Genomic DNA, 17,589 nt, shown 5'->3' on the forward strand with positions numbered 1-17,589 from the left:
ACAATTATCATTTCTACTGTTGTCCAAGACAGGTGAAATGAAACATACCGATGCCTTTTAACTTGCATTGATTTCTGCTGTGTAACATTGTAAACACAACATAAAAATTATCACAAAATGCATTTCTCTCTTTCAGTGCTACATTTTGCCAAATGCTACCTAGATTTTTCATGTATGCACCGTGTAAGTAAATTTTATTTGGAGCAAACACAGATGAAGACAGGAGAAAGGATTTTATTACTATCAGTTTTTAACCAAACATCAATATACAGCTACACATACAGTCTGACAATGTCTGTTTGACATTTGGAAATGCATTCAGCAGCAACAGTGTCGTCACCCATATTTCCGTCAAAATAATTTAGATTTGACCCATTCTGACATTTTGTCTGACAAATCACAACAAGAATTTTGGTATTTTATGCAAGACAAGCCACACAAAAGCAGCCACCACTGTTTCTGCTTCCCAGGGATGTGCAATGCCAGAAAGTTACAAAGGGGACAAACAATGTAAGTAAATACTTCATTTTGGAAGCTGTAATAGAAAAATAGACATGAATCTGAAAATTATCCAGTTGGTAACTTAACATTGCATGCTCTAATGTACTGATATTGGTAATAAAATAAGTAAGAGAAAGTAAAATGTCATGCTAACATTTTTTCATTCTAACAACTAATCTAACATAGTATTTTCAATATACAATAACTACACAGTAGTTGCAAATAATAATGATATGTATAAAAAATTCTCCCTGTGATCCCTTCACATCAGTTTGTGCATCTGGATATAAAAAAAGCAGGTTATAATGGATAAATAAATTCAATTAACTCTCTTAAATTTAACTTTTTTGTGGGTATAAAAGGAATACTTTTTGCTTGTAATCTTGCTTGATTTTCCAATTTTCTTCACCAAGAAAATGTTAGTATTAGAGTGAGGTTATTCAGCTGGAACAACTTAGGAAAACACTGCTCTGGCTATCAGTGACAGTTTGATTCTGATCAAAATATCACATGTGGTACAATAGACTTGGATTTGACTTTTGCACTATTTGCTTGTAGGGATATATTAATAAGTATTGATATTTTGGACCACGTCTCCTTTTTTATATTAATCTGGCTTAGCTCTGTGTTTGGGTAAGTAAAGTACTCAAAGTTAAATCTGGAAGCACTTTTCAATTTGTCTAACTGCCCAAACAATTTAACAGAATATAACTGCAGAAATGTATGTTCATGTCCTACTTCCTGTCCTCTAGACAGACAGGAAGTAGAGGGTCAATGTAAAAACCTTTAATGGAATAAAACAATGAGGTAATTAAATATAATCAGCCTTATCTTTCTCTATTTCCCGATGTTTTGAGTTCTAAGGAATATAATATCTCCAAAACTCCTGCAATTCCTTTCCCTGTTTTTCATTTTTATTATTTGTTTTCCGAAGGAACACTGCTTTTACATCTGAAAAATTCTCAAAGCTGACAACTCTGTTACTCTGATGGACATTTCAGAAGCAGGAGTTAGCAAAAGGTCAGTTTCTATTATTTCTATTCTGAATGGGAAATCAGTGTGTACCATGTTTAGGCAATACATAATATGCACAAATTGAAATTTTACCATACAGTGCCATTATTGTTAAAATGTTGGACATATATGGCGCATATATGAATACATACATCAACACTACAAATAGGTTACAACAATTGTTATATGATTTGAGACATCCTTCGAAAAACTGTACTATGACTCATGATTTTTGCTAATGCCTATTGAAAAATAACAACAATGAATAAGGCCACATTTATATTTTGTCATTTCTGAAAAATGTGCTATTGACTGCTGCACATTTAGGGTTTGAATTCCTACTAAGGAGAAAAAAGAATGAGTCTCTTTTTCCTCTTGTATTTCCCGTACAGAAATGATCACAATATGCGGATGGCTCTTTTTATATCCACCAGTTGACATTCTTTTTGCTACATCTCAGTTTGCTGAATTACAAATGATTACAAGAACATAAGAAATAATTACATATCAGCTTTTGTGCATTTCAACTCCTCATTACTGAGCGTTTGAAAACACTTTATACAAATTCAAGAAAAAAAAGTGTCCAGGATTCTGCTTTATTAGATATGGAGTGTGTTGTGCCATCATTACTGCAGGACCAGTGGAGAAAGAGTTTAAATGTGACTTTTCCTCTGTATCAGTTGAGCTGTGTCATATACTCTTGAGAAAGACAACTTAAAAAAGGATGGAAAAATAAATAACACAATGGCAACTATGTTGAAGATAATCTCAAGATAAACCATTCCCCTAATGACCAATCTTTTGGTTGTGGTAAAACAAATAGCCATATGTTGCAAATTAAGGTTAAGGACTGCAATGAGTGAAGACTGCTGATTTGGTCAAAGCTCCTTTCAGATCAGACTGTCAGCCTCAAATGTATTTTGCAGATGTACTTCATGAACAGCTAAGAGTCCAATTGAAATAAGGTCAAAGGTGACCAGCCGCTGTTTTGTCTACGATCAACCTGAGAAGGTATAGTCACAGAGCTAAGATGAGCATAAGATGATATGGGGTAGCTATAAAACCCTATAATGATCCCCCAGTTTTGATTTAAACTGAGAAATATGTTAAGCATAATCTGGGACAGACACAAATGTGCTAAGCATGATGCACTCCAATTTTGTTTGTATTTGAAGACAGTATTAGCTTGTAACTCACAAAAAAGATCCAATTCAGATATTACTGGGTGTAAGAGAAATGTTCAACACACATATCATGTGCGTTGCTCAAGTAATTGGAGCTGAGTTACACGCAGCCCCATGAGCCCACCAAATCACCTTGTTGGACAAAAATACCAAAGAAAGATAGATATAAGGGGATCTTTGTGTTTATGTGTTTATCACAGAACTCTGATCTGACAGGAAGAAACTGTAAATCTTTGGAGATGGAAATTGTTTGAGTACAAAGGGTTTCTACAAAGTGCAAGTTGGTTTCTATTATGAATCTACTTCTGCCTCTCTGTGTAGCACGCCATCCACAACAACATCTTCCCATGTCATCTTTCCTCTACTGAAACTTAATCTTTGGCAAAGACAGTATTAGTCTAAATGAGATACCTGCCAAAATTGGGTGTACTGTTTAAAGTGCATCAACAGAGTAAATAAATAGATTCAATTTAATACCATACTTTTGTCATAATTTCCAAGACTATACTGTATGTATTTCAGAAATATTTTTTTCTACATAGTATACAGCCATAAATCTAATGAACATATTATCCTCTTTGTTTGTTATTTTTGATTACATACCATTTACTTTTCTACATAAATTTGTAATTATATCATGAATACTGCTGGAAGTTTGAGAAGACTCACTGTCAATCAAACCCTTCTTGTTAAGCTTTCAGCCTATGATTAATTCAGAAGGTGCCACACTATTAACCTTCTTCATATCTTGAGAGCAACCTTTAAATATAAGCAAATGAGGCAATCCAGACAGGACACTGTTAAATGATACGATATGCCAGCATATCACATTACAAGCAGTTAAATACTGAGGTCACTTGTCATTATGACATCCTTTTATAAGGGACTTTAGGTCAGTGAAGTGTCCTGCTTTACATAGATTATGTTCCAGTGAATATGATTTTAAAATTCACAAAAGCTTTTGAGTTTTCTTTACAGAGTTTCAGATTCCAAAGCTGAATATTCAGCATTAGTTTTAGTTTTTTGGTTTTTCTAAGACAAAATTGACAGCACTACAAGAAAATTATATTTCCTATGTGTTAGTAGTCCAGTGAAATCTATTTCTCTTTCGATACAAGTCGAAATTATTTTCTCATTATTTTCTTCAGAATATTTGACACTGAGCCAAAAACTTTGACTTTTCACAGACAAAAATATGATCCTCACAGAATTTTTGAACACATGGAGTGGTATACTTACAAACCTCATTCCATGGAGATGTAATTTGTTAGATAACATCTATATCCATCTTTTGACTGTAACTGTACCAATCCGTGATCCAAGGGTTCTGGAGCTTACCAAGTAGGAAACAGCACTGACCACATACTTTCTTGAGTGTCCTCAACTAGTTTGGAGAACCAGGAAAAACGTCCTTACAAGGAAACTGTTTTTACTCCTCACTCTCTTCTTCATCTCCTTTGGTGCCTTTACTCCAGCGCTGGAAGCAATGAACAGTTGAAGCCAAAAAGAAGCTGGTCATGATGGCCACCACGGATACAGAGATGCCAGAAAAAATTATGATGAGCAGGTCTGTTAGAGTTAGGGTGGCCTGGCACTCACGAAAGCTGTCCTTTGAAAGCTGTGTCAGAGAAACACGTCTGCCATCCATGGGTAGGGAGCACTCCATGCCTTCCACCCCTGAAACAAAACAGGAAATGGAATTGGATTAATTCATCAAATATAATGAATGGTGGCCAGTGTGATTAAGTTCCAGCTCAAGTAGCCAGCAGAAAACAAAAGATCCCTGGTTCATTTTTCTTGCTTGTACAAAATACTTGGAATCTAGTTTGACATTACGAGTTAAAGTTGCTTTGTGTTTACTGTATATCCACCCACAGCAAGGCAGCAGGTACACACTTACTCTCACTGGAAGAGTGTGATGTGTGGTTGTATACTTTGAAATGAACTGAAAACAGTAATTTCAACAGCTACTTAAAGTAGGCAGCTTTAGATCAGCCCATTTTGTGAGCCTGTAGTGTATTACTAACACATTACTATATTATTAACAACTAAAATTGCTCAGAAGATATGTTATGTTGGTCAGTACATTCCACAGAAATCCACATGTCTTGACAGTAGTTAAGCTGCTTTCATATCCAGCATGAAACCTGAGGCTGTATTAATGAATATTTAGTGTTCATTAGACTCACAGTTCACCTACTTTGCATCCGTTTTATCACACAGATTAAAAAAGATAAATTGCACAATGATCGCAGTCAGTTTTACAGTGTATTTCCTTCAATTGGTTGCACTTTGTTGGCCTTTGAGCATTAATTAGACATATGTATTTAATGTCGTCACCAGACTTTAGTTGATGCAATCTTATCATTGCAAACACAATGCTCTATGCAGCATAGAGAAGACTTTTGGCAATGCATTGTACTATAAGAAACACTGCTGTAGTTATGTGGGCAGATATAAAGGTTTGCAATGTGGGTGGCTACTTTTCACTGTTGCTGGGCATGCAAATAGATAAAATTTTTAAAACAACCTATGTTCCCCTTAAAGCCTTTCTTTTTCATAATAACACTAGCAATTCCTTACAGAAGTTTTCATTCAGTCACCTACAATCCTTAATTTCATTAACAGCTCCTGCTACTATTTAGCATCAAATGGATCAATGAAGTGAACTTAAAAAGACAAAAAAAGCACAGTAAAACTCAGAGAATGAAATAAGCAGCTTGTGCAATCTGTAAAGCTTAGTAAATGTACATTCAACACGTAAATGTTCTGACAATGGAAAAAGACATAATGGAAATTTGTGATATCATGGAATTGGTTTCCATAGTCCTCTGATTAACTTGCTACACTATTAATAAGGTTTGTAACTGAACTCTGTAGGAGCTTGATAAAAGTTGGTGACACTAATCCTCTAGTACAAAATAGATTCTTACACCTCATCTGACATTCGCTTAGTAGAGAACAGGAACCCTTACGCACCCATAATTGCAGGAGGGAGACATGATGACACTTTTTGTATATTTCATGCACACAGTTAAAACAGATGTTTACATATGCTGTACAATACACAACCTTTTTTTCTGTGTCGGATATCAAAGCTGATATCAAATTTTACACAAAATTATTCCTATGGAATGTAATGCTTCAACGGGTGTCACCGAATTATTTTATCATACTATTTATAATGTGTCTAAAGCAGGCCAATAATAAGAAAATATGAACAATTCTATTTTAGCTGATAATTCACAAAAAGGCTAGGAAAACACTTTAAAAACAGGCTTTTAAAGGTGTATATGGTGGTGTTAAAATTCCTTTCGGTGATTCTGTGATGAAAGAAAAGAAAACACGATAAACCATTTCAAATCTGTCCTCATAAAATTTGATTTATTTTACATAGTTCACCTGAAAAAAAACAGGTGTAAGAACTTGGTGGAACAAAAGTGCGCATTCACACTAATTCTCTGTTGAAGCACTTTTTGATTTAATTTGAACAATTTGTGTGTCAGGATACCACATCTTGACCTGGCATTTTTGTCTACTATGTTTTCCAAAAGTACAAATCAATCAGATTGTGAGCACATCCCTTAATCACAACCCTCTTCCAGAATCACCACTTATTAAAATTAAAATATTTAGTTGTGGATTCTAACCCATTGCAAATCTTTAATTAGGATGCGAGTTTGGTCTCAATGGAATGTTGAAAAATAAAATGTATCCTTATCTTTAATTTCAAGCAGACACCAAAATTACACAATACTAAAACAGATTTGGACTGACTAACAGATTAGAGAATTACCCAACAGCTGTGGTTCTTTGCAATTGTGACCTTCTGAAGCAAAGACCATAATGACAGTTTCTCATAATTCCAAGCTGTCATGAGAATATTCAGATTATTTTCGTAAGCAAGTAATCTACGGATTGTTCTTACGATTAATTGAGTAATCGGATAAAAAAAAAAAAAAAAGAAATAATATAAAGCATTGGTAAATCTAACTTAACACAGTAGTTTCACATTTAACAATAACTTTTCTATATTTTAGAAAAAAATAATAGGAATAACAGGATTTGATACAGGCTGCATTCCTCACACATACAAACATATCAGCTATATAATGTCAAGACGTGCTTCACCACCCATTTGTTGCCACCAGGATGATATGAAATTTATCCAGACTACCAGGCAGCAGCTTCAGGAAAAGCGACCGAACTCCAAGCATCGCTCCCGTCATTTTAAGGATGCTTATTGGTCCCCCGAAAAACGACACAAATCCAGACATTATCATCCTCCCAGGTTAAACTTGAAAATTGGACGTTATGTTGCTTACTCTTAGCTTTCGTCACGACTCAGGCAGAAGTGAGAGCGCCGCTCAATGCAAATTATGACCACAGTGCATTAAATGATAAAACATATCTTAACAAAGCTTCGAGGTAGATAATTTTTTCTCGATGAATTTTAGTGATGGAGGTTCTCGAATCACTTGAGGAATCGTTTCAGCCCTAAATTGTAGTGAATTTACTAAGGTGTTAAGTCGCTGTATAACAAACCTAAAAACCTAAAAGTCAATGCAGAAATAAAACGTTGGTAATAGTGTAAATAGTGGTGTTAAAATGATGAAAGAAAAGAAACCAGGATAAAGCATTTGGGTCAACTTCTTTTACAAAATTCACCCAATTTTTCAATGAAAGGTTCCTTTACAACAGTCAATTGTAACAGATTCATAAGGATAACTGAAAAGAACAAGCAAGCAAATGAATGAATTAGAAAATATTACACAAAGTAAATAAACTTGAATATGATATAATATAAAAAATATAATATAATATAAAAATAACTCAATAAGACTAGAATTGACATGAATGTCAATGAGATAAAAAAAAATACTTTTGTTACATTCACATTATTTATTATGAGGCAATTTAGTCTTAACTAAATTCTTCCCTGGTTTTCCAGCCTGAGAATGGTTTGAAAACTATTCAGATGAAGTCTAATGTAGGAACTAAAATTAATAAATGGCCCTCAAAATTTAAATGTAAGCTGAACACAACCACAGATTACCATGAAGGTCACCTACTTCATTGCTCACTAGAATTACTTCATTGCTCATTAGAATTATCCAACACCCCAGATTGGATATTTCAGAATTTTAAGAGGATTTTAGTGTCAAAACAGCTGAAAGGCTTTCAGTAGATTATTGCAAAATGTGAGTGCATCTAACAACATGGACTAACAAAAAAACAAAGAAATAAAAATTAAATAAAAAAATAATAACCACTCCTATGGTTTAAGGCACTTAGATATTAAGAAGGGTAAGAATATTGTGCATTTAGCTGTTTTGTGAAGAAAAAACTTCTCATTGATTATTGAGAATGGCACAAATAAGTCTCAACATTGCATGTTTTACTAATATTTGAATTAAAAACTTTTTTTCTTCTTCAATACATGTTGGGTTTGGCGTTTTACCTTTCTTATCGTCTTCTCTCTCTTTATGGTCAGTCATAAATGTTTTCTCCTAATCAATTTAGATTATATGCTTGTTTATGTATATTTCCTAACTCTGGTTATGGAAGTCAAAAATAACTATGATGAGTTTAAGGACTTAACACAGTTGAAAGGAAAACATTTTCAAATTGATGACATATACTCTTTAAGTTTTTTTGTTTTTTTTAAACTATGTAATGTTATAAACTACTCCTGAAATATGTGCCATGACAAGTATTAAGACTCTACAGCAGGCAACTGTTCAGTGATGTAATACAAATCACGTCCTTACACTCTCAAGTTTGTCTGCCCACACAGATGTGTTTCAGTCTTGGCACGAACAGTTGATAGATTACATTTAGGATTACAGCCAGTCAACAGGATAGGCTATCTCCTGTTTCAGCCGTGATTGATCTACCTTGCTGCCTCGTTTCAGATCCCTCCCTATAACACCACTTTATCTCTCCAGATTGATCTCTGAACAAGTCAATTAACAGTGGTCTTACATTTCTGTTCATGTAGTTGAATTTACATTTATAACACTTGAAACATAAGTGTCTAGGGACCTTTCTAATAATCCAACCATTTAGCTATGATACTTGATTTAACCTCTTGAACATATGGGCAAATGTCAAGAGATTCATACATGATTGGAGTTACAAGGAAAAGTTCTTCAGTTCTGAAAAACAGATCTCATACCTAATTGGAAAGAATGTGAGATTCATTCAAGTTAGAAAAAGAATGGATGGTAACAGAGTGAGTAATATTTGAAAAGTATGCACAAAGAGTGAAGCACTGCTGCGACTCAGGGAAATGAGTGAATTATTCATAAGGGGACTCCGTCTGTGGAAAGATTCAGCAACATTACACCAGGCATACACAAATTTAGTCACCATTAAACCACAAAGCATGCTGACTGCTACAAACAGAAGACATATTTAAAAGATCCAAAAATTACTTTTTTTTCTTTTATTTTCAAATTACATAATTAATTCTGATCATAAATACAAATATTAAAAATCTGTTGAATTTTTTTTAATGTATTATAAAGAAAACTAAAATACTATTCAAACAGGTTTTCACAAGCACCCATGGAAATAATGTGTTTTACTTCTGAAACTGGCAGATTATCCTCCCCGGCTTTTCAACATGTACCACATGATGCTATCACATTTTGTAAATCTGTCCACCTTTTTCCCCACTCAGCTCTCCCTCGCCAGCACCATCTCTCACATCCAAACTTTAAATAAACCTTAAATTAGGCCAAAATAAAGCAAGCTGTCAGGTTGTGTTAATAGAACAGATATTTTCACATCATACACCCACGGGAGCTAAAGATAGCTTGGGATGTCCCATTGAGCTTTGCAGCTTAATGTTTGTGTTATGTAGAACTGGTCAGTGACACCATATTGTCAGAGCTGTTTGTGTAGTGTGATAACGGGTCTCAAAGGAGCAACTCAATAGGCTGTGAAGGAAAATTCAGGCTTTGACCTCAGTAGTCATATGAACTGCTACTTTACAGAGAAACTGTTCAGGTCATGACTAGTGTTGATAGCAACACCATGATGGGCCTGAGTCCCAATCTGCCATCTCCCAAGAGAAATTGGCCTGCCCTGCCCTGTAGGCAGCTGTAGCTCCAATTACCCTGGCCAGTGTGCTGTAGAACTATGTCAGTCTGAATTATATATGGCCTTTGTTCATTCTTAACCCAAGAGCATCAGAGACAGCAGTGGATCATGTTTACACTCAATCTTCCGCTGAAACATTTATGAACCTGATTTGTGGCTAAAAGAAACTTTTACATGGTGACCCAGTAAGAAGATTAATTGACTTTTGAGTCAACTTTAAATAAAGAATTAGTTATATCCACTGCTACACTAGAGACAAACTGATGTTATTTAAAAATGAAAAGTGTTTTGTGCTCATTTTTTTTTCTTATAATTTGAAATTCTAAAATTTCAACTATCTTTCAACCTCCCATCATTCCGACCTGCGGTGACACAAACAGAAAAGGATGCTGTGCTGTGAAGTTAAAATCACGAGGGAAATCAAGAAGTGAAAAATGAATTGGGAATTGGATTTACTGCAGAGACTCAGCAGATGCTATATTATGCAGGCACTTATGGAGAATGCTGCAACTATTTTTGTCTGTAGAGAGGAATGTCAAAATATTAATTTCCGTACATTATGTGGGTTCCACACATACAATTTTGAGATTTTTAAATGCTGATAACAGCTCAAAGGAAACTGTTCAGGAAGGCCAGCAGTGTGCCCGGATGCTCCCTCGACCCAGTTCAGGTGGTGGGAGACAGAAGGACTCTGGCTAAAATAACATGACTGATGGACAATGTTTCCCACCCCATGTGTGAAGCTGTTGCTGATCTGGAGACCTTCTTCAGTGACAGAGTGCTGCACTGTATGTGCACAAAGGAGTGTTATAGAGGATTCTTCCTCCCAGCAGCTGTTAGACTATATTTTCATCACTGCTTCCAACAAAAGTATAGCTTATTATTGCCATCACTATCTCATTCCATATACAACCATTCGAAGGAGCTTTGTAATTTGTATAATAAGCTCAGCAAACTCAGCAGTTTCACCAGGTATTTGCTAATTGCTGCTGCTGTTAGTCTGGTGGAGCTGTGTGGAGGAGACGCAGGGGAGGGACGATTGATGGGGCGGGTCCTCAGCTGGGGACAGATGCAGGCATTAAGCAACCCCCTTATGGCTGCCACATGAGATTTAAGGATTCTTCAACCATGCATGAATGAGTCAAAACAATGTTCCAGGTGTGTTTTTTATGAAAAAATAAAATTAGGACATATTTAGCTCAAAAAGGTTGATGTAGGTGTTATATCCTGCCCCCTCCTTTAATGACACCTCTCTTGATTAAATCAAGTTTTACTGGAAAGACTTTGAAATGTTCTTAAAATGCCCTGTTTCATTAGCCATGACCTAAGTAGAGATTAAATAAATAGACACAGACTGCAGAGGTTAAACTATTCCCTTGCATCTCCCCTTGAATAAAAGCTTGAGAACCTGAAGGTTGCCGTTTACTCATTTTATTGTCCCACATCAACTGATGACATTTGTTCGAGAGGCAACGCATACCGCAAAGCCTATCAAATCAAGCTCATTCACTAATGAGTTTCTATCTGTGATTGTATAATCATGTCTCTTATGTATGTTTTTTTTTTCATACTATTTTCCCAATGTTAAGAGCTCAGTCATTATGTTTATTGGGTCTGGCAACATGAGGACTGAATGTGTGAGCAAATTTTCCAACCTGAGGTGGCAAAGGAAAAAAGATTTGAGTGCAAAGTAAGGGCAGAATCAATAGCACAGAACACCATGACCTATATGTATGTAAGTAGTTTAATTTTGTGGGTTGTCAGCAGTTTACAAGACCTGAGAAGTACCAAACTAGTTTTCAGACTGAGCACAAAAGCAGTCAGTGAGAATACAGTTAACTTTCAGTCAAATTGATCTTGCAGACAGAAAACAGGTCTTTATGACAGAGTAATATGCTTGATGAAATGCTTATATAGTTTGATGAAACTTTAAAAGGCTAATCAATTCAAAGAAATCGTCCCATCTTTTACTTTGTAATTGAACTGATTCCTGCAATTATTTTCCACATTAAAAACACTCCTTAGATTATTTGGCTCATGAATAATAAGACTCCATATGAAAGCAGATCTTTTTGACACACAGCTGCCAGCTTCCCCAACATCATCATATATTTTCAGGGTGTTTCATCAGAACAGCTTTATTAAATAATTAAAATGTACATTTAGCTCAAAATGTACATTTTAAGCAAAAAAAAAAAATCTGTTATCACATCTCTGTAATCTGAAGTGAAAATTATCACCCTTAGTACAAGTCATGTGTGGCTCAGCCGTCAGATCTGTTTATTTTTGCTTCTTTGCTCCCACATCCTACCCTGCTCTCACGAGATAAGTCCTGTCTATAACAATTGCACAGAAATAATCTGTGTTCTACAAAAGATTTAACTCCCGAATAATATTTATAACAGAACGCGAACCATGCTATCAGAAATAAACAGATCTATACTTGAAACAGTATAACGATTCTGTATCATTTTCATCATGGAAAAGACTGGCAGCCCCTTTTTAATACAGACACCCTGGCTGTTAAAACCAGTCAGCCTTGTTTAGAGATTTTACCTAAAAAGCTATTAATATTTCATGTTCCTCTGAAACAAGCATGCACACATTGAGGCTGCTTTGTTAAACCACCAAAATGTCCATCCGGTTATGTAACGTAGCTCTCACGGCTAAATTACATTGGTGGATGGAGTCTGTCATCCTAAAAATCCACAAGGATAAAGCAATATACACATGATGGGAAAAATTGTCTTTATTTTCTCTGTAGAAAAACAAAATCTTTGCTTTTGCCTAATCTTAAATTCCAGCATGCATGAAACTGTGAAATAAAAAGCATCTTTTTTTTAAAAAACAAACAGACACATTGATTAATCTCATGAACGTGCAACATTGAGGTCAGTGCTTGGTTCACATGAACGCTTAAATCCTAAACCACGAGTTTCTTTTAAAACAGCTCCATAGAAAATATTCAACAATTTTAAATACTATTAAATTTCATGAAGTAAAACATAAGTGTCACTGTGAAAAACAAGTGCTATTGTCTCATGTTACGCACTGAGTCTCCCACATCAAGGGCTGTGGGGGTGGAGGAAAAAAAGAGACAAAATTAGAACAAGGGAGGGGGAGGGGGTTTCCTCTTCCACTGGGAAAATAAATAAAGAAACAAATAGACCAGGGAACTGTGATGGCGTTGGATTTACCATGTACCAATGAATGCTTCACTCAGATTTTCGTTATCTGACTAATGCACAGCAACAAAGAGCTGTTTCTAAAATGACATTACTTACCATTTGGAAGCTTGTGATGATTTTCCATCAACCATTCAAACAGGTTGGTGAAGTTGCAGTTGCAAACCCAAGGGTTGCCCTCCAGTCTCACCACCCGCAAGGAGGGCAACTGACTCAGGGCTCCCACCTTAAGGGTAGATAGTGCATTACGTTCCAGTTCAAGTTCTCGTAGAGAGGTGAGGCCCAGAAAAGCGTCCTCACTCACCATGCTCAAATATGGGTTGTTTCCCAGTCGCAGTTTGATCAAGCTCCGGGATTCCCCAAAAGTCCCCTTTGGGATTTCAGTCAGATTGTTGCTACCTAGGTCAAGGAAGACTAACCTGGAGGAAGTGCTTAGAGTCCCAGGTTCTATGTAAGACAGGGAATTGTTCCGGAGGTCCAAGTAGACCAAGTCACTGTACAGAACCAGAAAATCCGAAGGGATGCGGGGTATCCAGTTGTCGGCCAGAAGAAGCCTCCGGACATCCAAAGGGATCTCTTCAGGAAGACGGGTTAACCCTCGGCCACTACAGTCCACAGTGTGAGGATCTGGGCACAGGCAGGTTGCTGGGCAGTTTTCGCCCCAGGTCCAAAAGACAGAGGACAGCAAAACGAGGATAGGTTGAAGCCAGTGGACCCATGGCAACATGGTCGAGAGGGTCAAATGAATTAGGAGAGAGGAGGTTTAGGTTAAGGACAAAAGGGAGAAAATGGATGGGGGTTGAGAACAAAAAGGTGGGGGTCAGAGGGCAGAAGATTGGGAGAAGGGGTAGGAAGGGATGAATGAAGGGGGTGGAAGGGATCAATCCTCTTGAATGAGCATCTTGATGTTATGGAGAGAGATACCTGACAGAGCTTAGGAATTGTGTGACGGCAGAACAGCAGAAGAAAACTCTTTTCTAGGAGATCACGTAACGAGCTGCTAAGATAGAACAGCAGTCTATCTGTTTTATATGTGCAACGAGAGCTTGACAGTAACCAGTGAGAATAACGGAGGATAACACAGAGGGTAATGTAGCTCAGAAGCGGTAAATTAACACGAGCAAACTGGGAGAGAAGAGAAGTAAGGGAAACAGACAAGGGAGAGGGGGGTTGAGGAGAAAGCTGTGTCCGCCACACTACCCCACAGTTCGTCTGGCAGCAGTGATAGACAAAGACAATGAGTACTGTGACAAAAAAGGATATATGGAACAGTAATTCAAGCATGACAAGCAAAGAGTTGCATTCCTGCATTCGTCCATTAGTCCAAAGTCTTTGTGCAAAAAAGCCAAACGGTGTGAAAAAAACAGAGCTCACGGAGCATCGTTCAAATGTGTGGTGATGTTTCCCCCGCTCGCCCTTAATTCTCTCTCTCTATCTCCGAGTGCCCTGCAACATGCTGTAAAAACAAAGCCAGGCTCAGTGCTTTTCTGTCCAGCACCATTTCTAAGCTGTTTGAGAGACAATCCAAATGCCCAGGCAGGAGCCTTGTGGATGCAGGATGAAGTGCTGAGCTGCACACAGCCATGCCAATCCAATGTCTGCCTCCGAATCTATCATGGTTTATCTCGTGCCCTCTCCTTTTTCCAGGGGGGCGTGTCTGATTCATCAAGTCACTGTCAACATGTGATGTCACTTCCTATAGTGAGAAGAAATTATTGGTCGTATTTCAGCAACAAGAAAAGGCAAGAAAAGCTGTTAGTAAGATAGCATTAGATTCTAAAATATATTATCAGCTGTTTGTCTTTAAAAATAATATTTACAAATATAAATGTAATTATTATAATTATTTGTTATTATTATTAATAAAAAATTGGCACTCTATTTTCATAAATAAAAATATATCTGTAGGAAAAAAGGACTACTATCTGTCATGATGTGTTTGGATTTTGGTATACGTGTGTGTTTCGATTTTTTCCGACATTCCATTTTTATTCTATCAGCCATTTTATCAGTTCAAATGCAGCTACTTTCCTTCCCTCACAGCTGTACCCAGTTTCTGATGAACCACCTGCTCCTGGTTTAGCAATTAACTTTCCCACTAATATCTCTTTGTCAGACAGCTTTTGATCAGATCCTCATAATGTAATTTTGTATTCACTTTTTTACTTAGAAATATTTCTTTTTATGATTTTTTTCCCTACATTTTGTAAATAAACCACGGATTTTCACCAGCTTGCTTCATTTAAATTCTGCAATTTACTATCTTATGACTATTTCAAAGTGGCCTGCGCTTTTTATTGAAAATATGGCAGTACCATAATATGGTTATGGCGTTATGGCAGTTTCAGCTTGTTTTTATTTATTTATTTACTTACTATGCTCTAGCTTCCTCCCTATAATTGAGTTCAGACAAACAAGCAAATATGATTTATGTTTTTATTCACAGAAACCTGCCATCATAATAGTTCTTATTCTGATCTAATCCGTTTGTCTACATAATCTGTATGCAGACACCCCTGTCAAGAGCCACCAAAGTAGGGCATTGTTTTCACATGAATCCACTTCTGAATGACATAATATGCACAATTTATGGCATTCAGTCTGTGCTGCTTTCACATTCATTTGTTCATGTCATTTTTGCCACTGTAGATTGCACTAAGTGACTAATGCTTGAACCTGTATTAGTCATTCACTTGTAGTAGGGCTTTTTTTATTCATTGTTGTAATATTACTTTACAACTGCAAGGACACAACTGGTGTAGACTTTCCTTGGGGGCAAAAAACAGTTGGCACATATAAAGCCAAGTAACACATTATTAGTATTCTGTTGCTGTCAACTACTGAGTTGGTCCTGTGTCATTTCAGATTAGACTTGAGATAATGAATGAAACTAGAAACTGATTTGAGTTAGTAAAAATTGTTCCTAATATGCTGATGAATCCATTAACTATTATGCTGCTAAATTATGTGGTCCAGCAGATATCCACATTCACCCTGTAGAACAAAGTTTGATGGATCAATGTACACATAGGCAAGTCACCTACAACCGCTGTCTCTACTGCATACAAATATGCAGAGCAATAGTTTCAGGTATGATTATTGGTTACAAAATCTGTCTAAATATTCACACCAGCAACGTCTATTACATTTGGTGATCGATTAAAAAACACACAGCAAATTTAATGCTTAAAGAAACTGAGATTTAAAAAATATATATACAAAATTTTTATTGTGATGTGGTCTAAAGCTGCACTTGCAATTTAATTAATCAACCCTCTCGATCCATTTCTCATGTTGTGTAGATATTGAACACCTAATTTTAGCTCAAATGAATTTAAGCTAAAAATCAACTTCTTAAAGTCAGTAAGATTTAATCTTTGTTAAGTTGATTTTGTGCTTATTCCAAATTTGAAATAGACTGTTTCTGAAGCTCCATTAGTACTTTAGGAAACAATTAGTTGTTTTACAACGGACTGATAAAATTAATACATTTCACAATCTATTGATGAAGTAAAACTGTGACAGGCAGTCACTAATGCTAGCTAATGACAATGCTAATGCTAATCCTGATAAAAATGCTACATTGTCTTTCAGTAGAAGTAGTTTTGTTTGTTTAAAAGTTATTTTGAAAGTTACTTTCAAGTTGTATTTGATCACAATGAAACATAAAAAAGATCTTCCATAACTCCATAACTGGATGTATCTGTTGCAGACATTCAATAATGGATTATACTGACATAAATTGACTTACTGTATCAACGTTTCTAATCCATATTTTACACAATTGCTAAGGTCTTCCCATATTCTTTTACTTTGTCCTCCTATTTCTTTGAACACCTAAAGGAAACCATTTGTGTCTACATGAGGAATAGGCAGTGTGCTTTTTTTAATTATTTATTTATTTTTTATAGATGCTTACACACATTGATTTTACAGTCGGTACCAATGACTCTCAACTAAGGCTGTCCAAAGCAGAAAACATTTGAAGTGCAAGAGAAGTAAGACTGTGCATCAAGGTTTCATGACCTTGTCAGCAATGAAACAGCATCATTCTTGATTTTCCTTATGTGCCCTCGGGTTTTCTGTGGGATTACCATTATGATGAAGGATTCAAAGTTCAGCTTTACTGGATTTAAAGTACTACTGGGAATACATAAAAATGTTGATAAAACTTTTAAGTTGTTTTTCTTGCACATTTAATGATAATATATTAAGAAATTGTCCAACATAAAACTATTTTTATCAATGCACACTGCATGCTGCTGGTTGTACAAACTTATCTAATATTTTAGCTTTTAAGTTGGATCTATTTAGGGAAAGTGAAAGTTCAGCTTCTATTTATAGAGACACCAGGAGCATGCTTGAATTTACACAGTAACAATACCTGCAAAAATGCCTTCTTGAGCCACATCTAGACCTGCTGCACAGTTAGCATTTCCTTTGAAGCATTCACTGCTGTATGCTTAAATTAACTGATTGACCAACTGCAGCTGTATATAAATCAAATTAATCCCATGCCTAATATAGATTAAAATCAGACTGTGTACGTGGTTGTAAACGAAAGAGCACCGCGGCGTCAGGATAAACCACATGGGAGG

At 36.0% G+C, this 17,589-nt stretch overlaps 1 protein-coding gene across 1 annotated transcript; it reads right to left on the reverse strand.

Moving 5' to 3' along the window:
* Window positions 1-216: 216 nt before the first annotated feature.
* On the reverse strand, window positions 217-14,602 carry lrrc38b (leucine rich repeat containing 38b). The gene is made up of 2 exons (XM_055050325.1): window positions 13,091-14,602; window positions 217-4,376 (listed from the first exon to the last, which is right to left on the reverse strand). The coding sequence occupies exons 1-2, from the start codon at window positions 13,716-13,718 to the stop codon at window positions 4,129-4,131; spliced, it is 876 nt and encodes a 291-aa protein (XP_054906300.1). The 5' UTR covers window positions 13,719-14,602; the 3' UTR covers window positions 217-4,128.
* Between the last annotated feature and the right edge of the window lie 2,987 nt (window positions 14,603-17,589).

This window comes from Poeciliopsis prolifica, unplaced genomic scaffold (genome assembly GCF_027474105.1).
Source record: "Poeciliopsis prolifica strain line A6 unplaced genomic scaffold, Auburn_PproV2 SCAFFOLD030, whole genome shotgun sequence".
NCBI classification, from domain to species: domain Eukaryota; kingdom Metazoa; phylum Chordata; class Actinopteri; order Cyprinodontiformes; family Poeciliidae; genus Poeciliopsis; species Poeciliopsis prolifica.